We start from the raw sequence: 27903 nt of genomic DNA, 5'->3' as shown, positions 1-27903 counted from the left end.
TAGCAAAAAGAAGGGTAGAAAGGAAAAAAGTTTGGGGAATACCACCATACGGCGGACTGGTCTAACAGTGATAAATACCAGATCCATCCAGGTATACAAGAGCTATACCTCCCCTCCATGAACTGATAATGAGAGGCTCTCTGCATTCTGACAGGTAATTTTCTCGAAAGAGAAACTGCAGCATCAGCAGTGTAGAAACGGTGCTAGAAATAAAGTTTATGGTATCCCATAAATGGGTTCAACTGAAAGAGAACAGGGTTATGAGGGGCACTATTGTGCGGAGAGGAGCCAATGACAGTTGGCGTCTGCATTATTTTTATTTATTTTATTTTTTTACAAACTGTCCCCACATTAATAAGCAGCAAGGTAAAATGTGATTGCAATGCTGTCCTACTTTAATTGGTCACAAACAGTCTGCATTTTGAGATAGCTGAGGGGGGGTTAAGCAGGTCTTTAAATGGGTTGAAAAGATGAGGGGTCCAAGGAAAACCTGTGCCTCAGTCATACTCCTACCTCCCTAGTCCTCCTGGGCTGCTTTCTGGTCCTCCTCCTCAGCCTCCTGGTCTTGGAGGCTTGTCCTTTTCCCCCACAAGTCATGGTTCTAAACTGGACCTCCTTGTCTCTCTCTCCATCCTGGTCCTTCTCCTCCTCATCACCGCCCTACTGGTCCTCCACTTTGTGCTCTCCTCTTCCTGCTTCTTTCGGTCCTCCTCCAAGTACAGTTCCTAATCCTCAATCTCCCGGTCTTCCTCATTCTGTTCATGGTACTCCTCTTGGTCGCAATTAGTCTTTTTGGTCTTGGAACAGGGTTTTTTTTTAATCCTTCTCCTGACATTTGTCCTGAAGTAACTGGTCTCCCTGGCCATGGTCTTCATAGTTCCTCAGTCCTCCTTGTCCTTTAGGTCCCGGTCACCAGACCCTGGCCTTCTTTGCCATAAATTCCTGGTGCTCCTGGTGTAGTTCTAGCTCCTCCTGGCCTTAATCCTACTGATGCAGATCCTTCTGGTGCTTTGTTCATAGTCCTGGGTAGCATGATCCTAGTACTCAGGGCCTCCTATAATTGTCTTTCTGGCCCTTGGCCAATATAATGTACTGGTTGCATTCACGTAATGCATACCTAAACCATATCAGTGCAAGTCTTTTTTAGGCATTTCTGGAACATGTGGGTGATATATTGGGTTGGTGGTAACCAAATAATGGTAAAAAGAAAATTATAGATGGTGGCACTCCACATTGCTAGATATTAATCTAGTAAAATCGCACTATGCAGAGCTCCAAAATAACTTTGGTAACTATAAAACAACAAGCAAATGGGTTTGCCATAAAAATACCAATATAGAAAAGCTAACGGGTTATATTTTAAATCTAGTATGGTCATATATCAAGGACTATTTTAGGCCACATTCTCTAGTGTGAAAAAAACAACCATAGCAAGCGAAGCACAATACAGAATACAACATACTTTGCCTAAGAGGAAAAGGAATAAAAGTAGCATAAAAAGTAGTCTTTATTTTACAGGTTAAGTGATATGAAAATTCAGCTTTGATTTGTACGCAATATAAAAATTTACATCCAACTGAATTATTTTTCTGATCACTTGGCACACAAAACATATTTGACAACAAAAAATTAAGCTCAATCTGAACTAAAGATCATATAATTTACAATGATAGGAGAAGTGGAGGTTCTACTTTGTTTATGTTTTATAGTAGAAGAAAACGGCAATGTCTTAGATTAACTGAACACCTCCAAACTTCCCTTCCTCTAGGTTTAATCAGAGGACACCACACGCACATCATCCTCAATGCTTCCCTGATAGTTGCTGCTACATCACAGTTGACTCTTACCAGTATATTGCTAACATCCAAACTAGCATTTATAACTTAAATGAAGTAACTGTCCAGGCTCCAGTGTTGTCCCTCTCTCAGAATTAGGGTTTAGTCTCCCGAAAATCCAGGGCATGGGCCCCTCCAGCAGGCACGCATAAGCAACAGTCAAGCTGAACTGGGTAGAAGTGTATAACTTCCACTATGATCGTCTAATCGCATAACTAATAGTTGCCTAGAAACTAAAATCCATGCCTACAACCTTCTTGAATTCAAGTGCTGAAAGCCCACCATGCCTCAGCAGCAGCAACAGCGGGCCGGTGTCTACTTGAAGCAGATCGGAGAAGGCTACCGCTCTTGGAACATTTGTGAGCTGGACAGAGCATTTAGGTAAAATAATGAGGCTTCTTCACATTAATTCCATACTCTGATAACGCTGGGGCCAAATCTTCCATGGTGAGTGTGTATTTTTTATCCTGAATAAGAGACAATAGTGAAGGGATTGTAAATGATCAGCAAAAACAAAATTCAGAAGGCAATATGTTACATAGATGCAGGTGCACAGTGAGAAGCATTAATTATAGTAAAATGAATACTGTGGGCAGAGAATACAGAAATTCAAAGGCTTTCACATAATCTCCCCGAAGTGAGGATATTCAAAGATACACACAGCGAACAGTGTTATTAAATAGCACACTAGTAAATGTTGTCAATGCTCTTCAGACCAAGTATAGAGATAAATATACACAGCAGTCATGATATCGCTACAAATTTGTTTTCTTCATTTGTGCATGCCATGGAGACCTGAGCCTATATAGAAGGCTGGTGTGTTGCAGCTGCAACGGTTTCTTGGAGTTAGGGGTTGAGATTAGAAAGCAGTTATGTGAAAACCACAAGCTAGCACAGGTACACTAGGGCCATAGAGGCATTTGTTAGTAATAACAAGACATCCAATTGAATTGCCAGAACCATAACTAATAAGTAAGGGGTGAACATATTATGGTGGGAAATATCGAAAGGTCTTTCGGATCACGACCGCAAATCTTAACTCTAGCTTCTAATAATTTAACAATATTAAGGGCCAAATTTACTCTTTTAGACACGAGACGTGTCTGTACATACCTTGCTTTTGTTGCGAGAGCTAACCGAGGCTGTTCCCTTCATCTTGCAATGTTGTAAGGCATCATTGGCAATATCCGAAATGAACTTCTGGGCAGCCAAAGATATTAAGCGAATTCTATAGAAAACAATAGCAAATACTTGGAATAAATTCAAAAACTGTCTCAAATTTCTCAAAACAAAAAAAATATCAATTTTATACACTGGCGTATTAGAAGAGAGGCTAGCTAACAGTTTTCTAGACCTAGGCGGAGTTAAATTGGAGGGACTGACAGGTTCATGATTAGAAGTGTTTACAGACAATTTAAAAGCTAGATACTGGGGCGGACAGGCTCTTCTTCACATTTACTCCGTCAGGACAGCTTCTCTCTCACTTCTTTCTAGCAGTCCAACTGTGTATCGCGCAGATGTAAAAACAACCCCAGGCATCCTCACTTAACATGTGGTGGGGGAGTGTGTGGAACCTCTATGCTATGGAGAAACTCACAGCTATTGTGAGTGACAGGGTGGTCAAATTCTATACAACATGGCGACCATTCACCACTTACATAAGGCGATAACATTGAATGGGCTGCTTACACCTGACAATGTCCAAAACACTACGGGCCTCAGATTTGTGGGTGATGTCTTCCTCCATCACAGAGGATGACCCGGCCTGACTAACGATTGCCAGGTCTAATATCGATATGACCCCTCCTGGCTACGTTGGTGCTAAGAATTGCTGTATATTTTGTATAAAAAGTAATGTTCAAGACTGGCTGAGGAGAGATCTAGCAACACGTTCTGAACTGGAGGACATGGACCATTGCTAGATAGATCATGTCATGTTATTCTGGGGTGTGGCTGAATACCAATTGCCTCCCAATAATATCTTTCAAGGATGTACAAGATGACTCTGCACATTTGCGTCCTGTTTCCTTAACCCAAAATGTTAAGGTTGTTAAAAAATAAAGCTAGATACTAATTCAATCTGTCAAATTTTTCTAGTGCACATCAGTTGACCACTTGTAGGTTGCAGCAGTATGCAGCTTAAGGAAATGTGAAAGATTCAGTTCTCACAAGCAGCTATCCAGCTGGACTGGAAGTAGTAACAATATTACTTCTGCAACACCTCCTTGTCCCAGTCTTTACAAAATGAATTGGGGCGCCTCCCCCACAGGAACTACATGACTTGCCTAAAAGAAAATGAACAACCTACCCTATCACCAGCAGAATCTCCTTAGGCTCCACCCAGGAATGGTCGCATAAACGGTCTCCTGTCATGAAAGTGGTTTTTGTATCTGCATCCCACAGACATTACAGGACCCATGGCTAGGCCTGGTCTTTTATCTAGCTCCATTTACCTACTTCTGTTTTTTTAATACACATTCAAGTACAGGGTGTCATCTTGAAGTAACTGTCTCTGGGGAAGTGCAAGTAAGGTTCTCCAACTGTTAAAGCCTGGATTTCACTTAACGCATCTCGCTGATGCGATGGCTAGTATAGTTGTGGTGTTCCAGGTGAATCATTGTATATCCTTCAGTGGATTAGATTTAAAGGCTTGGACACCAACTCAAAAAGACCAGTATTGTGTTCCCTCATTGCTGGAGGGGTCTTGGTGACAGGTACACTCTGAATAGACCTTTTAAGAACTCTATAACAATTCTAAAGGACCTAAGTAATGGCTCATTTGGGAGTGCTGTAATGTGAGCTTGCCATCAGATTAACGTTTATTGAAGCATGTTTCAGACCTCATTTAGCCAGTGCCAACAGGTAAGACATGGTGGGCTTGGAGTGTGAAAGGAGAATTAAGACTATGCATTACCACATCATGCCTAGAAGCAGCCGTCCATACGGGTGAAGGTGCAACACCCACTCACTTTTTTCCAGAGAAGAGTCTGTCAAGCGGAGCAAAAGTCATCCTGACAGAATATCTTCTTGTTCAGGTCAGGCAGCCAGGAGCTAGATATGCACTAAATGCACAGACTATGGACTGCCAGAGCCGAACTAGGCCAGGCTGAGAATTTCACAGCCCTGTGGCCGTGACAACCTCAGCCTGGCAAAAGTGCCTCAACGCCCTCTCCCTCGCGACGAGGGAGAGCTTCACAGATTGCCTTGGACCTGGGCACTTCAGTTTTAAGTCATGAATTGCCCAGGACAGAGTCAATCAATGACAACTTGCCACAGAGTGGGATGGGGTCAGCAAGTCCCACTAGCCTATTTCACTCAGTGACAAGTGAGGAACCGTTGCCTCCTCTCACTGGCAGACCCAAAGTCAGTCAATGAGAGAAGGCCGAAGTTCCAACCCTCCTGGAACCTCCACGGCTTTCCTTTGAGAGCGGTAGGGCAAGTAAGCTTTTTATTTTTGAATGATTGGTGTGTGCATGTATGAATTTTACGAGTGAATGTTGTGAATTGGTGTGTGTGCGTGTATTTGTGAATGCATGGTTGTGAATGAGTATGTGTGCATGTGTGGCTCACCCACCCTCTTCCCTGGCAAATTTACAAACAGACACTGCCTAGAAGGCACTTTCCGCGATGTACTTTGACTTCACTCTCCAAAGCTTGGCAAGCCGGATGATGAAGCAGCAAGTATGGTATTTTGGATATATAATTGTTCTTCTTGTATCTACGGCTGCTCCCAAGAACTGTAGTCATTGAGACAGTGTCAAGAAGAATCTGCTTACGTTCACCTTGAACAGCTAAAGCAAGCTGTAACAAAGCGTCTTGTAGATGGCAAAACAAGCATTGTGCCATCCAATTGTCCAGATATTGATAGGTCTGGTGCTCTAGATGTCAGAAATGAGCCACTACTGAGGTGGACATTCGGACAAAACTGAAAGGACTACAAGCTTCCTAGAATCTTAGGAAAATGCAATGTTTTCTGTGAATTGGTATGTGGAAATAAGCATCCTTGAGATCTAACAATGTCATGTGCTCGTTATTTATAATAAACTGTAGCCCCTCTTACGGTGTTACCATTCGGAAAGATTGTTTTCTTTTGTAGCCCTCTTCCTTGTAAACAAGTACCTGATATAGAACCAGACAATTTTATGTTTTAGGACAGGCTGTATGGCTCCTTTTTGTAGCTGCTAACAAACTTAAGTGCTTGGGTTCAACTTGTTTGAGGGGTTGTGTTGGACGCTGAATGAAGTCTACCTTATGGCCACTGAATGACATCACACACCCACTTGTCGTGGACTATTTCTGCACGCTTGTTGTAAAGTATAGGAAATTTGCCCACTTCAGAGCCCAAAATCACACATGGTCTGAAGACAATAGCCAGTGCCTTCGAGTTGTCAATGAGATCTAGCGTCCTGAACCTTTGGCACTAGGTTGAGGCTTTACTGTAAGTTTGGGTGTGGAATGATCTATATGCTGACTACTGTTGAGGGATAAAGTATTAACAATAGTGTTGAGGGTGGTATGATGGGTATCCGTATGGCTGGTGTAACCCGCGGTCTGGGTACCTTTTTTTTCTGCCATGAAAGGATTGTGGCCTTCATAAAGTCCCCAACGAAGGGGCACCAGAATGCACCAATCACAACTATAGCCCTGGTACCCTCCAAGACAGGCTATATTTACCGAGGGGCTCTGATGTGCATATTTTTGTTATATTGAGTTTATAGCTGCCAAATGGTCCAATACCTGTGTGACACCTTCAGCCTGTCCTGGCATTTTAGCCAACAGTACTTTGCAGGAAGCGGGATACACTGGTGTCTAAGAAGCTTAGATTGGCTGAAAATAGGATGAGGACACGTGAAACCTATGCATTTTCTATGCAAAATAAGTTTCTAAAACAAGTGCCTGTAGTTACAGTTTGGTAGGGACCGAGGAACACCTGCTTTTTATAATGTGGAGATTCTATGTGAAGGGAGAACTAACTGCAGAGCGACCCTGACCACTGCTCTCCTGCCTAAATGGCTTTCGGCTGGAAGCAGTTATTAATCAACGGAGATAGGCAGGAAGCAGGAACAATAAGGATTATGTTACTTACCCTGTAAGCATCTGTTCTTGACATGTAGTGCTTTAGATTCACGTGTTGCATTCGCCTGCCATCTAGTGTTGGGTCCGAATGTGTGCAAGTTTTTTTTTGCCCAAAGAAGTCTTTCCAGTCACATGGTAAAGTGACTGCTCCTCTTGGTGATAATGTCCATCAACGCCATTGTTCGATTGTTTTCCCGTAGGCGGATGAGAAGGAATTAGGAGTAAGTATCAGTAAAGAGATGTCCATGAATATGAAAAAGATAAAAGAAACTGCAACGGCCACATGTGTCTGGGAAGGAGGGTAGGTGCATGTGAATCTACAGCACTACATGCCAAGAAAAGATGCTTACAGGGTAAGTAACAATCCGTTTGAGGCATGTGTGGCTGTTGATACACATGCTTTGTACAGACTGTAAAGCAGTGCTCTCCAAAAGCCGTGACTAACCTGTGGATGTTGCAGTTGCTTGGAAAAGAGTACGTAGCACTGCCTGACCTATCTTAGCTTGGTGGCTTGCTAGAACATCCACACAATAATGTTGAGTCAGTGTGGCACAGACCATGTAGCTGCCTTACATCTGTCAGCTATTGGCATAATGCCAGGGAAAGCTGTGGAAGCCCCCATTTTACAAGTAGAGTGTTCTTTAGGGGGAGTGTAGGTAAAGTACAATTAGCATTGGCGTAACGTTTTAATACATTTAACTGTCCATCAAAAAATGTTGATTACAAAGAAATGGGCGAAACTCTGGCAGCGATGGGAAGAATACAGGGGTTTAGGGAGGGTATCGTCTGGTTAGGTGGGGAGGTTGCAGGGGCTGAGTGAATTGGACTGTTGAACTCCAAAGGGACCATTAATGCAACATGTCTTTGCATAGTAGTATGTGTATGCCATTGGAAATGCACTCAACCCAATGTAGGATTACGATCATGTTTATGAATGCTGACTATGGTTTAATGAAAAGAAGTTTAAAAAAAAAATGCCAGATTAGGAAATGGCCTTTCCTTTGTGAGGGGGCTAAAAAGCAACAAATAACTGTTTGGTTGGAATGAAATCTTTGGTTCTGTCAATGTAATACATTAGAGCTCTTTTAACAACTAGTGTATGAAGATCCCTTTCTGCAACTGAGTCTAGTTGAGGAAAGAAAACGGGTAACAACTGATTTGTTAAGGTGGAAAGGGGAGACCACATAATTTCAAGGACTTTTGGGTTGGAGCGAAGGACGACCTTACCCCTGTGTAGATGGATGAAAGGTTCTTATAAGGTTAGTGCCTGGAGCTCACAGACACGCCCAATATAAGTAATGCCACTTAAAAAGGTGACCTTCCAATAGAAATTGTAGGGAACAATTAAGTAATGGTTGAAAAGTTGAACTCATAACGCTGGTGAGAACAATGATAATATTCCATGTAGGTACATGTGGAACTCTGGGTGGAATCATTCATTTTAAAGCCTTCCATAAAGGCTTTAATAACTGGCATTTTGAACAAAGTTATGTGTTGCCTGTTTTGGAGATAGACACCCACTGCAGCCAAATGTAAGCATATTGAAGTGAAGGCAAGGCCAGAGTTTTGTCCATGGAGAAGGTAGCAAACAAACAGTTGCATTTAATGGATCGATGTGTTTATTATGGCAGTAAAAGGCAAATCGCTTCCATCTAGCTACATAGCATGCTCTAGTTGTAGGCCTACAAACTTCTTTGTGAACTGTCATACATTCAGGTGGGAGATTGAGGTAACCGAACTCTATGACCACAGGAGACAAATCACAAGGTTGAGTTCCCTTGGATTTGGATGCCTGATTTCTCCATGGTTCTAAGTGAGAGGGTCCGGGTTGAAGTGAAGCTTCTTGTGGGGAACAATTGAGAGTATGAGTAGTGTTGTGAAACAGGGTCGACAAGCCCAAGTGGAAGCTACTAGAATGAGGGTGAGACATTTGCCTGAGCTTTTGAACCAGAAACGGAAGAAGGAGAAGTGGAAAAGCATAGGGAAATATCCCTGACCAGTTGATCCATAGAGCACTGCCCTTGGATAGCAGTGTGGGAACCTGGAGGCGAAGTTTGGGCATTTTGCATCGCCTGTAAACAGCTATATATGTTGAAACCCCAATTGTGAAAGTATGGAAGGATGACTCTGGGTGGAGTTTCCACTCGTTGACTTGATGCTGAATCCTGCTGAGGAGGTTGGCAAAGTCATTGTTTGTTCCTGGGAGGTGTTCCGCTAACAGCTGGATATTGTGATGTATCGCCCAATGCCAAATAGTTGGAGGTAGGCATCATAACTGCAGAGAATCAGTCGTGCCCACCCAGCCCCCCTTTTGTACCTAGGACATGGCTATCGTATTGTCCATCTGGACTAAGACAACCAAGCCTACAAGGTGAGGAAAGAAAGATTTCAATGCTAGGTGAACAGCTTGAAGCTCAACGTAGTAGAAGTGGAAACCTTTGTGTTCAGTGTCACAGAAACTCTGAACTGCGAGATCCTGTAGGGGAGTCCCCATCCTGTGAGGGAGGAGTCTGCTGTGAGAATGATTTGTGGAACGGGGTCGAGGAATGGCACCATTTTAATAAGTTGTGTGTTCCACTACAGCAGAGAGCGAGGAGTCTGGCTGTCTATCAACACTAGATCTCCTAACTGACCCTGCGACAAAGACCACTGGCGTGCTAGACATTCCTGCAGGGGATGCATGTGTAATCATGGATGTGGTACTATGGCGATGCCAGAGGCCATCATACCCAGCAGAGACATAACTGTTTTGACTGTCACTTGTTAGTGTTTGGAAAGGTTTAATCCTCGCTAAACTGGGATAGGCTAACCCCATGTGTGTGTTTAGAATGGCCCCTAGATACGGCTGGACCGGTTAAGGATGAAGACAGGATTTTTGTACTCTGATGGTAAACCCTAGTTGATGGAGTAGGTCTATAGTGACCCGAGTGTGTGGGTGACACAGAGGAAGGGTGCTGGCTTTGATAAGCCAATAGTCCTGATAAGGAAAGGCATGGATGTTTTGTCTGTGTAGATGTGCTGCTAACACTGCTAAGCATTTGGTGAACACTCGGGGTGCAGTTGTCACCCCAAAAGGGAGAACTGATCATCTTTGCCAGCTATGACAAACCTGAGGTATTTGTAGTGGTGCTGGGTGGACTGGAATGTGAAATCAGGCGTCCTTTGAGTCTAGTGCTGACAAAGTCATCTTGCTGGAGAAGTGGGAAAACATCTTGAAGTATGTCTTTCTGGAAATGCTCCGACAGGATGCAATGATTTAAGGTCCTTAGACTTCAAATGGGCCTTAATAAACGGTCTTTTATTGGGGATGAGAAAGTACAGGGAGCATACCCCTGTTGTTGAAGAGGGACGGGTTCCATTGCTTCTTTGAGCAAGAGAGCTTAAACTTCCTGTTAGAGCACTGTTTGATAATTCAGAGAGAGTTTGTGAGTGTGACGTGGAATGTTTGGAGGTGTGGTGAGAAGCTCCTGACAATAACCATGTTGGATAATGTCCAACACCCATTTTTCCAATTTTATGGATCGCCAGGTGGGGAGAAACTGTTGTAATCAACCCAGACAGGTGTTACATGATCAGGGGAAGGAGAAGAGAGTCACTGTTTTGTGGTGGGTGTGGCAACACACGAGGAAGCACTTCTACCATGACTGTTGAAGTTATTACCCCTATACGTGCCCCTATAATCGCCTCATGAAGGGGAGCTGGGACTCTGTGGGTGATGTGATGCATCGGAAGATGCTACTTTCTACCCTGCGCTATAGGAGCAGCAGCGAAAAGAGTCACGGGAGTGGGTGCTCAGAGAACACCCACGGACTTGGCAACTTCAGTGTCCTTCATCTTTTCTAAGTGCTTGGTCCACTTGTGGGCCAAAGAGGTGCTCCTTGTCAAAGGGGACATCTAGAAGTGTTTGCTGGACTTCTGGCTTCAAACCAGATATACGCAGCCAAGCATGTCTGCGTAACACACTGACCCCTGGCAGCTGTATCGGCGGAGTCTAGAGACCACCTAATGGGGGTATTGGAAAAGAATCTGCCCGCTGCAATGAGTACCTGCCCTCTGCTAAGAGTACCTGCCCTCTGCTAAGAGTTCCTGCCCTCTTTTCCTATGTTCTTCTGGGAGGTACTGGAGGAGTGCTTCCATCTCATCTCAGTGGGCATGATCATACCTGGCAAACAGGCCTTGTGTATTAGCAATCCGCCAGTAATTTGCAGAACGAGCCGCTTCTCGTTTTCCTGAAGCATCAATGAGCTTAGACTTTATCAGGAGGTGGCGTCTCAGCTGTGGTTTGTGAATTAGCCCTCTTACCGGCACAACTAGTGAATCAGGGGTGACTGAGGGAGTGGCTTTGTATTGGTCGACCTTGGGAGTGATAAGGTGCTCGCGCAGGGTCTTTAAAGATGTCAGAGTGATGCATCATACCTTTTAACATAGGGAGGTACTGGGCAGCCCTATGTCTACTGGATATAGTTTCAGAGAGAAATCCTCCTCCATTGGATCTTTATAGAGCGGGACCTGGTGGTATGCTGCAGCCCTGCTGACGAGCTTCTGATATGATGTGGTGTCATTAGGAGGCAACGGTTTGGAAGGGTACAGGTCGAGATCTGTCCCCCCTGGGCAGGGGGGAGTGGGGCGCGAAAACTAACATCATAATCTGGCCAGGGATCTGGAGGCTGTGTTGCATCTTAAGAATCATCCGCCCTCCTCCATGGTCACCTGTGAAGGAATAAAGAGACCCCTGTGGCGTAAAATCTAGGAGCATCACCCCAAGAATGAGGTGGAGAGGGTGAAGGTGGTGGAATGAAGGGTGGAGGCGGCTGTGGTGGAGAAGCAGATGGAGGAGGATACAAGGGAGTAGTGGCCTGGTCTATCTTCCTTTTATTTTTTATATAAAAACAAGCACCAGCAAGTCTATTGCTTCTTCAAAAGAAAGGTGGTGCTTTGATGGAGGTGGCACTGACACCACAGTCTTGGCTAAGATGCGGCCAGTCCAGGCCTGTATATGTAGTGTTTGGCATGGATCGAGCCGTTCCACGTTGACTGGAGGATTGGTTCAACTGGAGTAGCGGGAGGCAATTTCGATGCCGGCGTCAAAATATTTGGCGCCAAGAGTGGTTTCGGTTCCGAAGATGAAGAGGGTCGGTTTGGTGGGGAAGCCGCTGGCTTCGGTTGTGGTTCCGTTGCTGAGCCCAAGGCATCCATAGCAGCTGTTCGGTGCCGACAACCGCCTGCTGGCAGTGATGGCCTGGGAGCTTTATTTTCAGTTAGAACCAAATGTTTTTCGGGTGGCAGGACGGGGATGTTAGTACTCTTGGTACCTGACCCAGTGAAGGTCCTGCATCTGGAGGTCGATCGCTAAGTCGGAGCCAGAGTCTTCAACAGAAAAAGTAAAATGCCTTTTTTGCCTGGGTTGTAGAAATGCTGAGGGCACCGTCCGACACACAATATGGCAGTGTACCGCGCTCGAGGTTTTGACGGGGAGTGGTTGCATGCCTCTCTGAGGTGCTGGGGTGGGATATTTCACTTTCGCCACATCTCGCCATTCTACATATCACGGAGGGGATGGGGGTAATAGCTACACACGTCATTTATTACACCTGGGTATCACCTTGGCAAAACGCAACATTGCCAAGGCTTTGATGGCCGCATCCCCTCCTTTAGTAGAGGTATGGACTTCTGTATGGGACTGGAGATTCCAATATTCAAAGGCGCCGGGTGCCCCCCTGTACTGCTCGATTTTCCCGGCCTTCCGGTGTTATAGAGCGATCCATATGACTTCAGTCTCTTTCCATCCAAGTCTAAGGACTGGAGTAGTGAATAGGGCCTGTCTATTAGACACTTTTGACACAATCCCGTGCTCCTACCCATAGCTCAGGGCCTACACACATAGCCTAGGGGATAGATTCGGTAGCCTTGAGGATAACTTGCCCTATAGTGAGGGTATTTCATAGAGCTGTGTTGAATTCAGGCCTGGTAGGCCTTAAACGGGAGAGATATTATTCACTTCGACATGATCCTGTGTCCTTCCCCATAGATCAGGGTTTGCATACATATCCTAGGGGATAGATTCGTTAGCATTAGGGGTAATCTGTTCTGTAGTGAGGGTATCTAATGGAGCTGTGCTGCATTCAGGCCTGGTAGGCCTTAAACGGGAGAGACTCCATCTTTCCTCCTGCTCTGGCAGCTTGGGAAGTTTCTAGGTCATAGGCAGTGTTTTAGTTATGAGGTGTTATTCGCTCGGAGAGAACCGGTTCAGGCCGGCCCTTATCGAAGGATTGTATTTTTCTTCATGCCGAAGACACTACATCAGGCCGGCCGGCTGGGAAAGTGTCCTTGGTGCGGGGAGGTACAGGAATTTGGTGGGCGGCAGGTTTCGAGCTGGAAATTTCCATGAGAGAATGCACATCTATATTAGTGAAAGTCTGAGGCAGACACTTGCACTTGCTTCTAGACCATAGGCGGCATCTGGCCGTTAGCAGAAAAGCTATTACTTATTCCAAGGAAGACGGATGACGAACTCGAATCTAAAGAGGACAGAGTAGCCGACAGGGAAGAGGTTCCAGTGACTCGGAGAGGGAGAAGGGAGCAGACCCACAACTGTAGAGGGGTGACTTCCAGGCGAAGCCGAGGCATAGACGAGAAGGGAACCTAGATGACCATTGAGCACGGGCTACGTACCATAAAGGTGAAGTCGACCCCTTTTTCTTTAGAGTATACAACTTAACCTTTCACTTTCCTTGCAGGTTGTCTATATATATAATGTATTCTGCGAATGTGCATGTGGCATTTAAATAAAGTATTTAGCTTGTTGTACGTTAGCATGTGTTGTGTACTTTTGTACAGGAGGATAGCCTATTCTTTAGTCAGAGTTGCCTTAAAATGAACAGAGGTTAATCCTGGTCAGGTAAGTGGTAACTGGATGAGGGGGAAAACAAGCCCCTCGAACTAGAGAACAGGTTGTGCTCAACTAATAGTCTTTGTGTGATCTGATATATGGTAATCCCGATTCCCCTGTTGTGTACCACAGTAATAATAGGATGAGCTCGTGCTAAGGCTGCCGTGTAGGTAGGAGATTCTGGACCCGACTGAGGTCGCGAGACTGTGTGTGTTGCTGCCGAATGGGTAGGAGATTCTGGACCTGACTGAGGTCGCGAGACTGTATGTAGCTACCGGATGGGTAGGAGATTCTGGACCTGACTGAGGTCGCGAGACTGTGTGTGTTGCTGCCGAATGGGTAGGAGATTCTGGACCTGACTGAGGTCGCGAGACTGTGTGTGTTGCTGCCGAATGGGTAGGAGATTCTGGACCTGACTGAGGTCGCGAGACTGTGTGTGTTGCTGCCGAATGGGTAGGAGATTCTGGACCTGACTGAGGTCGCGAGACTGTGTGTGTTGCTGCCGAATGGGTAGGAGATTCTGGACCTGACTGAGGTCGCGAGACTGTGTGTGTTGCTACCGAATGGGTAGGAGATTCTGGGCCTGACTGAGGCCGCGAGATCGTGTGTGTCGCTACCGGATGGGTAGGAGATTCTGGACCTGACTGAGGTCGCGAGACTGTGGGTGCTGAGATTGCGAGGCTGTGAGGTCTTGATATATATATATAATAGGAATTCCCTGTCCTTAGGTGGTACATATATATGTGCTTATTTAGGTGTAAAAAGGCCCTAGGGAGGGGGTAACGTTCTGTTTTGGGTCAGAAGGGCTCTGTAGAGCAGATTCTACCCAATCCAAAAACCAAAGCAGAACACCCCCAGAAACACCCCAAGATCTGGAGGAGATGGGCGGACTACTGTGGTCTGTATCTGGAGCCCATCCCCATACAACATCAATCACAGATCTATTGAGATGAAACGATGGTGCAGAGCTATACTGCGACATGAATTTATAATCTCTTGGTGGGGTGGGTGGGACCGGCTTATAACAGAATGTGGAATTTGTATATGGCACCATTTTATATCTGGTTAGCTGTTAAATTATTTTTTGATTCTCGATTGTCCAATCTTGACTTGATACAAGTCTACATCAGTGATGTAACTTTCTTTTATATTGTATCATCCCAAACCCAACACTCTTCAGGGTTTTTACGGCGGTTGACAAAATGTGTTGTGGAAAAAAAAAATACAAGCAGGGAAAACAATCAGAAATTGTGTTTCAGTGGCAGTAAATACATAAAAAACCCTCAACATGAAAATCAGCCAGAGGCAACTAAATGCGGATGTATGTTGGCTGTAATAACTTTTATATGTTCACAGCTAACAATGTAGCTAATGACAGCACTGTACTGTGCAAAATACTCTTTCTACACAATACAGGTTTTATTGTCTTCCCCATTAGGCATTGGCAAACCTTGGTCCCTGTGACAGGTTTTGAAAAACACTGTAGAAGGTACATGAATAATTTTCAAGTGCAAAGAGCCATCAGCGTAGTGTTTAGAGAGATAGGAGAGGCCTTCACTTGTCTCAAAATTTCATAAAACTTTGGAGAGTTTGAGATTTGGAAGCAAAGAGAAAAGCTGTAACCTACCGTGGGTCCAGAAAATTTAGCCTGCCTTTGATTAAGCCATGCTCCCAAGACTTGAGTAGAACTGGTCACACCAGTTTCCACACTAAGCTCTGGTCTGGGGGTAACTGTTATCTACAGAGAGGATTGGGGCAGCATGCTCTCTGCGGATGCCTGAAGAGTGGGGAGCCTGAGAAGAGCTTACACCTAGTGCAAGCTACCGTTCTGTGGAACTGAAAAGGATAAGCCACCACATCTAGCTCTCTTAAAACGTGGGACCACTATCAGTCGAGCCTTTCCCGAGAGGAGGGCCCTGCCAGGGTAATAGAGCTGGATTCTCATATTTTGATAGTGTGGTACTACTCCGTGCAGGGCGCAGTGGGCTAGCAATAAAGCTTTGAAAGGGATTCTTTTACTAACTGGTAATCAGTGGAGCAGTTTTAAGTATGAGGAATTTGGGCTGCAACAAGAGAGACTGAAAAGGAGGCCCGCCGCCGAATTCTGCATTACTCACTGTCATTGAATCAGAAAAGCTGGAAGAACCAAAAATAAACGTGGGAGTAATCTACTCCAGATAGATTAGATGCCTGAACAACAATGTTTTGGGCTTCCCAGTAAGGAAAAGACAAGACTTTGAAGTTTCACAGCCTACATTATCCAAAAACACACTTGTGTGTTGCTTACAAAGAGAGTTAACATGATAAACTTAGTGACACTGAACTGGCGTTTTGAGAACAGGTTTAAAGTAAGTAAACAACAATACAACATATAACATTCTATGCATACGTATTCATACGGGAGCAATATACAACCACAGAGGATCAACTGCCCAGGTTTGACTTTCAAATGCAAAATCTAGGTGCCCTTCCTGACATAGGTGTTTTCATTTTTAGATTTCTTTTGGACTATTGCAATGCAAAAAATAATTTAACCCCATGTGTTGCTGTATTATTTCTTATAGGGTATGTCTTTGAGTGAATGCCTGTGTAATTTTCTTCATTTGTACCCTTTTCCCTTATTAGATATTTGGAATTTTACTTAGTTTGTTGTGGACATTGCAAGTTCTTCGGTTCGATCTTTAAATAGCTGTATGGCCCTTTGTTGTGCACCCTGCCCACATACTTTCTCTGGTATTTAACTAATCGTTCAAGCTCTTGCTTAAGCAAATATGCTTTGAGTATTACTCTCAGCAGTGAGAAAGTTTAGCCACCACTCACAACAAAACTCGGCCTCGTATTCGCCAGGGACAATGTCTTACAAGAACTACGCTGACAGGAAACACAGATTTGCAACAGTACGATTGCCTGTCAAAACATGTGGTGCTGGAATGTAATGCAAATTAAAGCAGTGATAATGGAAAATAAAGTACTGAGTCGAGACCAGTATGCCCCACTGGATCGGAGCAGTACATGTTCCAAGAACAACTGGGGTAGCAGAACATCTCCATAAAAACCTCAGCCAACAGAAAATCTTGGATCATGCCAAGTGTTAAATGTTTCCTGAAATATACAACGACTTTATTTCAATTACCCATTCTCTCAATGGCAGGAGAATTGAAGAGAAGAGAGAGCTTGAGGGCAAGAGGACAGAGGGGAGTAAGAGTGTAACTGGAACAGGAGGAATCACTTGCAAATGCCCACTGCACTATACCGGTCACGGTCTATATATGCACTAAAAAGCACACAAAAAAACATTATAGGAGGTTTTCATGGCAGCTCAAAGAAACAGTTCAGAACAAACTTCTTGGAATCATGGGAATCATTGTGATTCGAAAATAAGATGATGCAAAAGCTTGGCTGGATGGGGTACCATCATCTGGAACACACTAATAGCTCAAAGAGCGGGGATGCTATTTTAGATCATGCCATTACAGAATAAAAAGCTGGTGACCACATGCTAGGTTATAAACACAGCTGACTATAAGGAGCTAGAGGCTAAGGCTGGTAAATAAGCTAGGACTAAAAAAACAGCTGAATACAGCAGTGAAACAAATTGCAGAATGAAGTGTATAGAAGAAGGTGGCGCATGGACCAGAGGAGGCAGAACAGGAGAAGGGATCAAGTGAGAGGCAGGTGCCGACCGATAGGAGAAGAGGGGCAGCACTTCTGGTGTCAGTTGGGGGTAATCAGTTGCCTCGCAACCTCTTCGCTGTAGGGCTCCCGATGCCAAATAGTTTGTTCCCATGTTCGCGGCCCTTCACGTTTGCTGCATCTCCCTCTCCCCTGAACCATTTCTAGATTATTCAGCTGAGCCGTTTCAAGATTCCACTGTATTACGACTTGCATGTTTAGTTCTCAAAGTCTGGTGACATTCTGCGTGTGTGTTAGCTACTGTGCTCTGGAGTCCAGGGAGGGTTCCTGTAGCTCTCTGGGTTGATCACCTGCCCAGTTATTGGAGCATCAGATAAACACGCGCGGTTACTGAATCATTTAGAAACAAGCTTGATTGCCTGTGGCGATACCTTAATGCATCTATGCTTTAAGATCGCCCTTCTAAGAAGCCACAAGAAAGCTCTGGGGATTAGATTGGATGTGCAGCGATGCAAGACCAGATCAAAGGAAACCACTTCCAGTTCTCTCTCTCCTTCCTAATCCTGACCCCAATTTCTCCTCGGGTGAGAGCGAACGCAACAGTTACCAATCTCTGTGCGCCACAACCTCGCTCTTCATCTTTTAACGCGTGACACTGAAACAGAACCAGCTACTTTTTCTACATCAGACATCAGATAAAGGGAATTCTAGCATGAAGTGCAGAAACTGCAGCGTTCACTTCAAGAGCTGGAGAATAGCAAAACCCGCTTATGCCCTTAAATGTCCTCCCCCCAAGTTCTACAGGGGAATTTGATAAATCGAAAGGTTTTTATTCCCCACTTTAGGACAGATTTATTTACTCACATGCGAGGGTCAGATGCCTCAAAACCAGCACGATTGAGGTAATATCCAGTTACTGCATCTGGAATCTGTCAGTGAGAAATGAGAAACCAATTACTGAAACCTCTTCAAATGTGAGCAGCACACAAACATACGACGGCACTTAACACAAATGATCTTCACACAGAGAAAAGACATCTTTCAAGTTTTCATTTGAGATAGAATCAATCATGCACGTGAATGGCAATCCCGAAACTGAAAGGTTGAACAACGCTCAATTTTGTTTCCTGACAGGTCTTAGTCATTTCTAAGCTTAATACAGATTTTTTTTTAATTGATAGTAATGGAAGCTCACATCAAAAAGATAAACATTGACAAAGGTGCAACTTGATCCCAAGTGAGTTATATAGCTTCCATATCTTCGAGCTAGACCTAGATAGCCAAACTGTACGTGGCGCAAGAGCGCAGCCACCATTCGCTTAACCAGCCTGAATATTAATAGTTAAACATTTAGTAGTAAGATGAGACTTACTGTGGGCGTGTAATCCTCCAACTGCATCAGAAAGTCGACTAATGGAGTAGTGGAAAGAACAGGTTTAACATCTCCATTTGCTGCGCCTGGAGGCATGTAAACTCCATTGGACATGGATCCTTCAGATGGCGCAGCAGCTACTGCTGCAGACACGGGTACTGGGAAAGAAACCGACCAATTAGTCTAACAAAAAATATCCAGCAGAATCTCCTGGTGGCAAAAACGAATCACAAGACAAGATGCAGACTACGGGACACGTGTCCACTTCCTTCAAAGCACCAAAGGGTTGCATTGTGGGTGCCATGTTCAAATTACAAGTACTGCAATTTCTTTTGTATTGAGGAAATACATTTTAAATGGTAGAAATTTCCTCAATACAAAAAATAAATCCCCTAGCATGCAGAAATCCCCATCGCTCTCATGGTGGAGGCAAACAGGAAAAACAAGCATTGAAAATGCAATAGGCCTCGCGTCGCCTATGATTAAGTTAAAGCCATTTGATTTGCTAATGGTATTGTATAGCCAAGCAAATGGCTTTAACTTAATAAAAGGCAAGACTTATTGCATTTTTAATGCTTGTTCTTGACTGTTGGCACAACTTACTGGATTTTACCAGCTGGGCTTAGAAGACAGCCCAGTTAGTTCTTTTAACGAATCCTCTAACCAAACACCGGACAGTGCTCCCCTGTTTAATTTACTTCTGCAGATAGGTCTGCATTTCTTCTATGTGATTAGCACCAAGACATTTGCAAATAAATATGTGATTGACATGTTGCAATGTTTACGTCAGACTATCGTGTTCAGAAATATCCCATGGCATATATATTGCCACCTAATGTTTCCGAAAATATCCTCCCATTGGGTGTAGATTTAACCAGTGGTGTAACACAAAATGTTGGGGCCTCCTGCAGACTGATCAGGGGCCCCGGTCATAGCCCACTGATAATCATTGACTTTGGTCTGAATGCTCCCTAACCCATGAAGGGTTGGGGACCCCCTAGAGCCCGTGTTACGCCCCTGGATATAACTGCTCATTACGCGTTCATAGTTGGTGGACGACATAAGCTTAGTTGAGCATGCAATGCAGTGTCACGAAGGGCAGGCTGCAGAGACGGTGTGTTCAAGCGAACACGGTTCGTGTGCAATGCGGTCAGAAGACATACGACGTGTTCCAGGTCTAACCTTTCCTTGTGACGCAGAAGTGATGCCCGAACAGGCGCCGGGTTCGCCTAATGGCATAAGTGTGCAGAAAGCTGCAAACGCAGCTTTTAGTGTACCTTTTACGCTTGTTCTCCTGTTTCCTTGGTCAAAATGTAGACTTGCAATAAAATAAAGTCCTTCAGGCTAGCTGCGCTAGAGGGAGTAGGAAGAACGCGCCGGTTTGTGATGCTCTATGCATCGGTTGATGCACAGGCATCCTGCACAGCACATATACCGAGCAGACGAATGTTCCTCACACCATTAGTGCACGCTAATTCATAGCAGAAATATGACGTGTGTGGTGGGCAAACAGCATGCACAAGCAAAGCAATACATCCAAAAGGTACGACCTATTGACTTTTCCAATGCTTGTTTAACTGAAGTTCTCATTTGATCTTCTAGATTTGAATATGATGAGACAAGCCTCACCAAATCGAGTGTATAGGTTCAGTCCCTGGGTTGGAAGCATCCCCTGACACCCGGTCTGATGTGTGTAGCTTTCATAAGTCCATGGGCACCAGGGCCCGAGGCACGAGAGGCACACAAGGAACAATTAGGTCCACTTTAACTACCCATCCAGATGTTATGAAGTCCATTTTCCTTGTATGAATTATGGTCCAATGCACTTTTGTTAAAACTATTTCATTGTCAGATACTGGGAGCTGGCAATATAAAGTTTAAAAGTAAACAGTCGATTCACTGTCAAGCAGCCCAAACGTATCCTAGGATACATTTCATATACTACCGAAAATGTGCAGGACATGCTGGTCTGTAAGACATAGGTTGAGTGCAGTTAAGTCGAAGATATTGTTTCTTCACACCAGCAGACACAATACGGTTTACATTATACCAAACTCCAGTATGGTGATGTATTGGGTTTCTCGAGGAGCCATTATTAATGTTGGGGACTATCTCACATGATCCATAACTCAGCAATTAGTAGAGCAGCCACCAGTGCATGCCAACCATGCGGAAGAACAAGAGTCAAGCCATCATTCAACCTAGGAAGCTGATTGGCTGAAGGACCTAGATGTGTTTTATAGGTGTGGGTTTCTCTGTGGGGAGTACACATTTCAACACCATCTGCCCTCTAAGACAAGCAAGGCAACCAGCTGGTCAAAAGACACTTAATACCGGTCACTTCCGTTTCAGACATTTGGCTGGGGAGGCAAAATACTTTACCTCCAGAAAACCAAAGAGTGGTTCTTTCCCAAACTAAATATTAAGGTTAACACGCATTTACAATGCAATGGTCTCGGCATTGTTAAAGTTAGAGCTATTGGCATTGCTCATGACATTTTTGTTTTGAAACGGCATTGTTATTTACAATGTCAATAGCTTAATCACTCTCAAATGCGAGACCCATTGTATTTGCACCCACACACAGAGCCACCCACACAAATAGAGCCACCCACACACAGAGCCACCCACAGAGAGCAACCCAAACACAAATAGAGCCACCCACAGAGCCACCTACACACACAGAGTTATTAAAAGGTGTTTATGATGGCGTGACAATCGTCTGCTCTAAATACACAAACACACCCGGTATAGCCATTCGCCGCAAAGCACGCATATAAACACACATCCTTACGAACACACTAATATGCATAGATGAGTGCCCACACAAACCCAATGCCCACACTCTGGAAACTCATACGAATGAAGAGGTACACACAAACACGCACCCGCGAGTGAATAGGCACACACACGCACACAGACATGAATAGGCATGAACACATACACCCGTACAAACACACTAATCTGTATAGATGAGTGCCCACACAGACAATGCAAACACACACGAAGAGGCACACATACACACGAATGAAGAGGCCCACACGGATACGCGAGTAAATAGGCACACACACCAACACAGACATGAATAGGCACTAACACATACACACACATCTGTACAAACACACTAATATGTATAGATTAGTGCCCACACAAACACAATGCACACTCTGGCAAACACATACAAAGAGGCGCACAAACACGTACAGGCGAGTGAATAGGTGCGCACACCACACAAACACACAGCCCACAGACATGAAGAGGCACAAACACACGCTTACAGACATTTAGCAGTTTTTTGACACGCTCCTACAGAGTATACAGAGTAGGAAAGTGGACGCACAAGTCGATCAATAAAAATGCAAGTTCTCCAGACAATGCACACCATAAAAAGGCTAGCTGGGAAGACATTTATTGGTGACTGCGTTATCAACACACAGATCTGTTCTATGAAAGGCAAAGCCCATTCATAACGTCTATTTGTTTAACGACTATTAATTATTCAAGCGCCTTCCTCCCTCCCCTTTTAATATTTAATTCGGCTGCACCCCCATTAAGTCAGACGTGTCTTTAACATGCAGTGCTTACTCGGAGATTAAGGAAGCGCTGCCTTTATAAGTCCACTCACTTCATTTATATGAAGCAGAGGTCGGGGAAGCGGTCCACAAATCTGAGGCTAGTGCTTTCGAAAGGGCCGGGCCCTTCCTGGCCCTGCACCCTGGATTCTTTCCGTTCTCTTTCATTCAAAAATGCGCCTGCTGTCTCGGGTGTCACCAGAGCTGTTTCAGCAACCCGACCTGCAAGCTAGGGTGACCAACTGGCATTGGTGCAAATTCAGGACGGTGAGTGTAAAAATTCAGGACAAAGGGTCACAATTCAGGACACAAATTCAGGACAGGAGGTCAAAATTCAGGACAAAACTTCAGGACAAAGTTTTACAGACACATCAGGAGGAGGTCGCACAATAGTATATAAGTAAGCCCAGCCATATCCAAACATATTCAACCATTTGCAAACCTATCCATCATGTATCCTTCCATCTATCATTTCACTCATCCATCCCTTCATCCATCCTTTCACTCATCTATCCATTATCCATCCATCCTTTCACCCTATCCATCTGTACACTCATCCATCCACTCTTCTACCCATCCATTCGCTCATCCATCCAGCCATTTACCCTTTCACCCATCCAGCCATCCTTTCACTTACTCATCCATCCATCCACCCAGTCACTCATCTTTCCACCCACCCATCCACACATCCATCCATCCATCCATCTACTCATTCACTCATGAATCCATCCATTGACCCTATCACTCATCCATTTATCCTTTCACTCCTTCACTCATCTATTAATCCTTTTTTCCATCTACCCTCCCTTTCACTCACTCATCCATCCTTACATCCACCCTTTCACTCATCCATCCATTCACCCTTGCACTTATCAATCCATCCATCATTTCACTCATCCATCCACCCTTTTACCCATCCAGCTACCCTTCCACCCATACATCCAGCTATTTACCTTCTCTCATCCATCCTTCCACTCACTCATCAATCCATCCATCTCCTCTCATTATCCATCTATTCAATCATCCATTCACCCTTTCACTAATTCATCCAGCCATCCACCCATCCCTTCACTTACTCGCCCACCTTTTCATATTAATTTTGAGCTGAGCCTTTTTGAGAAGAGGCCCATCAAGAACTTCACCCTCGCTGCGGGAGCCATTCCAGGACTGGGACAGAAGCCACCCAGGGCAGAGACAGGATCCACCAAAGGGGGGACAGGAGGGGGTGTACGGGGGTGTACGGGACAGGAGCCACCACAGGGGGGGGGGGGGGACAGGAGTCACCACATGGGGGACAGGAGCCATTACTGGGGGGGGGGGGGGGGGGGGGGGGGGGGGAGACAGGATCCACCAGGGTGGGCACAGGGGGTGGGCATTCAGTAATCTAGTATCATCTCGGTCTCATCAGGGTGGGGTAGGGCTCCTAACCCCCTCCTGGACAAGAGAACGAGAGGACAGGCTCTCAATGTTAGTTTTGCCCCCCCCCCTGTGATGTACAGCACTTAAAGGAGATACTCCAAGAGAACTGATTTATTGTCCTCCATACGTTGTTAATCAGTGTGGGTGCGATTGTGCCATTTCTTTATTTTATTACATTATAGACTGCATGTTTGAAGAACCAGTGTTTGCTTACAATTTAGTAACAGTAATTAAGCTCTGTGAAGAGAACCGCGTGCTGCCTTGGGGTAATCAGGGCCGGTCCTAGGATGTTTGGGGCCCTGGGCAGAAAGGGAATGTGCGTGGCCCCTCTAAATTGCAGAGACATGACGCATTCAGGGCTGTGTGCATCTGAATAGATGCCCCTGAAGCTACAGCCCCTCCCTCTCAGTCATCTTCAAGCACCTCTTAACAGCTCATCAAGGGCTGAAGGTGTGAGGGTTGCCATCCCGCTGTGCCTCTCCAATGCTGCTGGGTATCTGAGCTTTGGTACTGCATCGGAGTCCGTTACACCCGACCTCAGCAGCATCGGAGTCAAGCAGGGAGGTGGGGGGAAGCTGTGCCGGCTTTAGGGTGGTGCGACCGGTGCCCGGTTAACATTACGGACAAATGGCGTCCGTTAAAGAATCCTTCACGGACAACGGACGGACGGACGAAATTACGGACTGTCCGTGAAATTTACGGACGGTTGGTCACCCTACTGCAAGCCCCTTCAAACACTGCACCTTTCACTGGCAAATCCCGGTCAGGGAGACTATTTTCCACAAAACAGATGACGCGGCTAGGAGTGTGAAGAGAAACTTGGCGCTCTTTGCAGGGCTCGCGCTTACAGAGTAGGGCTGGCAGTGACGTGTGATGATAACGTGTCATAGCTTTAAATGCCCTCGCGCTGCCCCGTGAGAGGCAGCTGGAGAGGCACAGACTGAGGGCCTACCACCGCAGAACGGCAACAGTCGGCATGACGCAGATAGTGCGCGACAATGTCCACCAGTCACAGGTGGGGACTGGAGAGGTGCCAGACAGGGCGCGGCATTGGGGAAAGATGTGGACACAGGACTTGGTGATACCCATCCAATGACAGGGGTAAATAAATGCAGCAAGAGCCTGGCACCGCCCACCCAGTGACCGGGGAAAGAGGCGCAGAGAGGTCAGGCAGGGCCTGTCACTGCTCTTCCAGTGACAGCGGAAAAAATAAGCATAAATATGACTTGGCGCTGCCCGGGTGAAATGAAGTGCAGACAGGGCATGCACTGCCCACCCAATGACCGGAAAAGAAGTGCAGACAGGGTATTGCACTGCCGTGCAGTGCATAATGCATATATGTCTTTGCTTCGTTGTGTCCATTGTGCACCTCTGGCCAGATTCATACTTATGAAAGTGCACACCTTTTCCTTTTTATGTTATTGTGTAAAACAAGTATGTTCTGTGTACTAGTCTGCACTGTGTACAGCGGATACAGTGTGTAATATATATATATATATATATATATATATATATATCAAAGCTCAAAGTACCCAACGTACAAGGAGCACTCGGGCCTCAGCTGCTCACAAGAAGCCTTAGTAGGTAAGCACGCCTCCACCACCACGATTCCTTTCACTGTTTAAGCTGCCCTGGATGCCTGACGCGTTTCGAAGTGTCCCCACTTCTCTTCAGAGGCTTTGGCAGTTTAGAAAAAGCGCTTAAGGCACCTCCCTCTTAATTGCATGGATGCACGCCCTGGATGGGCTTGTGGGACTTGTAGTGCCTTACGATGCGCAAATGTTCAGCTGGCGATATTTTAAGCCCACAGATGGGCCTCGCTGAGTGTGATGCGTGCAAGATCCATACGCTGCTGCCCCATGGTATCGGCCCATTGTATAGGACCGCATGGCCCCCGGTTCTCTCAGGGTGGTGCTCCTCCCGCGGCAGGGTCACCGCGTGAATATCAAAGCTCAAAGTACCCAACGTACAAGGAGCACTCGGGCCTCAGCTGCTCACAAGAAGCCTTAGTAGGTAAGCACGCCTCCACCACCACGATTCCTTTCACTGTTTAAGCTGCCCTGGATGCCTGACGCGTTTCGAAGTGTCCCCACTTCTCTTCAGAGGCTTTGGCAGTTTAGAAAAAACGCTTAAGGCACCTCCCTCTTAATTGCATGGATGTACGTTGGGTACTTTGAGCTTTGATATTCACGCGGTGACCCTGCCGCGGGAGGAGCACCACCCTGAGAGAACCGGGGGCCATGCGGTCCTATACAATGGGCCGATACCATGGGGCAGCAGCGTATGGATCTTGCACGCATCACACTCAGCGAGGCCCATCTGTGGGCTTAAAATATCGCCAGCTGAACATTTGCGCATCGTAAGGCACTACAAGTCCCACAAGCCCATCCAGGGCGTGCATCCATGCAATTAAGAGGGAGGTGCCTTAAGCGCTTTTTCTAAACTGCCAAAGCCTCTGAAGAGAAGTGGGGACACTTCGAAACGCGTCAGGCATCCAGGGCAGCTTAAACAGTGAAAGGAATCGTGGTGGTGGAGGCGTGCTTACCTACTAAGGCTTCTTGTGAGCAGCTGAGGCCCGAGTGCTCCTTGTACGTTGGGTACTTTGAGCTTTGATATATATATATATATATATATATATATATATATATATGTTCGGAATGTGTACAACAGTCTGTTTGCTGCTCTGTCCGTGGGTGTTTGTTTATGCACCCACACACAAATAGGCTCTATATACAATCGTGAATTGGGTGAATATATATGTAACGTGTAGAACTATACCGGTGATCATTCTCACTGTACAAATCTGTATATTTATTTAAATAGATCCTGCAAAGCGTGCATGTAATGTACGTAATGTGTGCAAGATACCACCATGCTCACTATACACAGTTGTATGTTTCTATATGCATGATTCTGCTATGCATGTTCGTACCGTGTGCAACATAGCATGCTCATTGAACACATCCCTATGTTAATATATACAGTAATCTGCTTTGTACATGTGAGTAAGTGACACAGAGGACACTTATTTGTCACACTTTCTTTGTATTCACTTAATAGAGACGACAGTCACTGGATTGTTGTGAACGGGACGTGCGCATTTTGCAGAGGTGGCATCTTGAGGTGCTAGGCGCGGTCACGGGGTCACAAAGGAAGGGCGCATCCACACAGCGATGGGCGATGTTTATGATCAAAACAGGAAGAAGGACCGGAAAGGGAAGATGGACTAGAGGGCGCGAGGGATACTTAGGCAAGGGAGGTGTGTGGAAGGGGGGTGGGGGGTGCGAATGGGGGTAGAGAAGGAAACAAGTGCTGGGACTGACTAGCAAGCGGGGAGGGGAGGCAGTGAAAGGACAGAGCCACTGAAAGCAAAGAGAGGGAGGACTGGCGTGTGCAGGAAGGAAAGGCTCGGAGAGCTCGGATTTTTATTTTATTGTTTGCAGTCTTAGATAGCGCGGATTTGATCCCAGGGCATTAGGGCGCTTTCGATGACATTACACAAAGTCAAATTATTATTTTTTATGTTTAAAACGTTTTTTATTGAGACAAAACAAACCATGGGGGAGGGGGATAGGAGGCAGGATACATGGAATACAGTCAAAGAAGAAGGGATGCATCTCCAGAGGGTTGGCAATAGGTGGCGCGGTGGCTCAGAGGGAAGAACACAGTAACTGAACGCTAGAATTACAAGCTGTGGAATCCCACGCGCGTATCCGACACCCCAAAGCTGAGCAAGAGCATCCCCCCCCCATCAGCACCTCAACAGAACACAATCCCCCCCCCTCCCATCCCCCATCCTCCCAGTAACAAAAACAACAACCCTCCCCCCTCCCCCCCGTCCTATGGTCCCGCATCAAAGCAGCCCTAACCAGGAAGCCCCGCACCCCCCCCCCACCCCGGGGGTCCCCACCTCACATGTAAGCTAGTCCGCCGGGGTCACCGGCGGCCTCAGCCTGAGAAGCCTAAGGTACCTCGGGCAGGTGAGCTCCCGGAATTCAGTGGACAGCAGCGCTAGAAAGGGTTGCCATAGCTCTTCAAATTGGTCTATCTCCCCCGCAACCGTGAGCGACAGCTTCTCCATCCCCAGCACATGCCAGAGCCTATGCA

General features: G+C 45.7%; 1 protein-coding gene across 1 annotated transcript in view; it reads right to left on the bottom strand.

Annotated features, from left to right (window-relative positions):
• Positions 1-1489: 1489 nt before the first annotated feature.
• TAF10 (TATA-box binding protein associated factor 10) overlaps positions 1490-27903 on the bottom strand; it is a 46342-nt gene continuing 19928 nt past the window's right edge. Inside the window, exons 2-5 of the mRNA XM_085623461.1 lie at positions 18806-18963; positions 18298-18362; positions 2949-3063; positions 1490-2302 (exon numbers count right to left, since the gene is read on the bottom strand). Coding sequence (XP_085479587.1) covers positions 2213-2302; positions 2949-3063; positions 18298-18362; positions 18806-18963 — 428 coding nt within the window. The 3' untranslated portion in view covers positions 1490-2212. The remainder of the gene's footprint in view (positions 2303-2948; positions 3064-18297; positions 18363-18805; positions 18964-27903) is intronic.

Source organism: Triturus cristatus, chromosome 8 (assembly GCF_964204655.1).
Source record: "Triturus cristatus chromosome 8, aTriCri1.1, whole genome shotgun sequence".
NCBI classification, from domain to species: Eukaryota; Metazoa; Chordata; class Amphibia; order Caudata; family Salamandridae; genus Triturus; species Triturus cristatus.
Note: the sequence above shows the minus strand (reverse complement) of the source record. Positions and strands in the feature narration are given on the sequence as shown.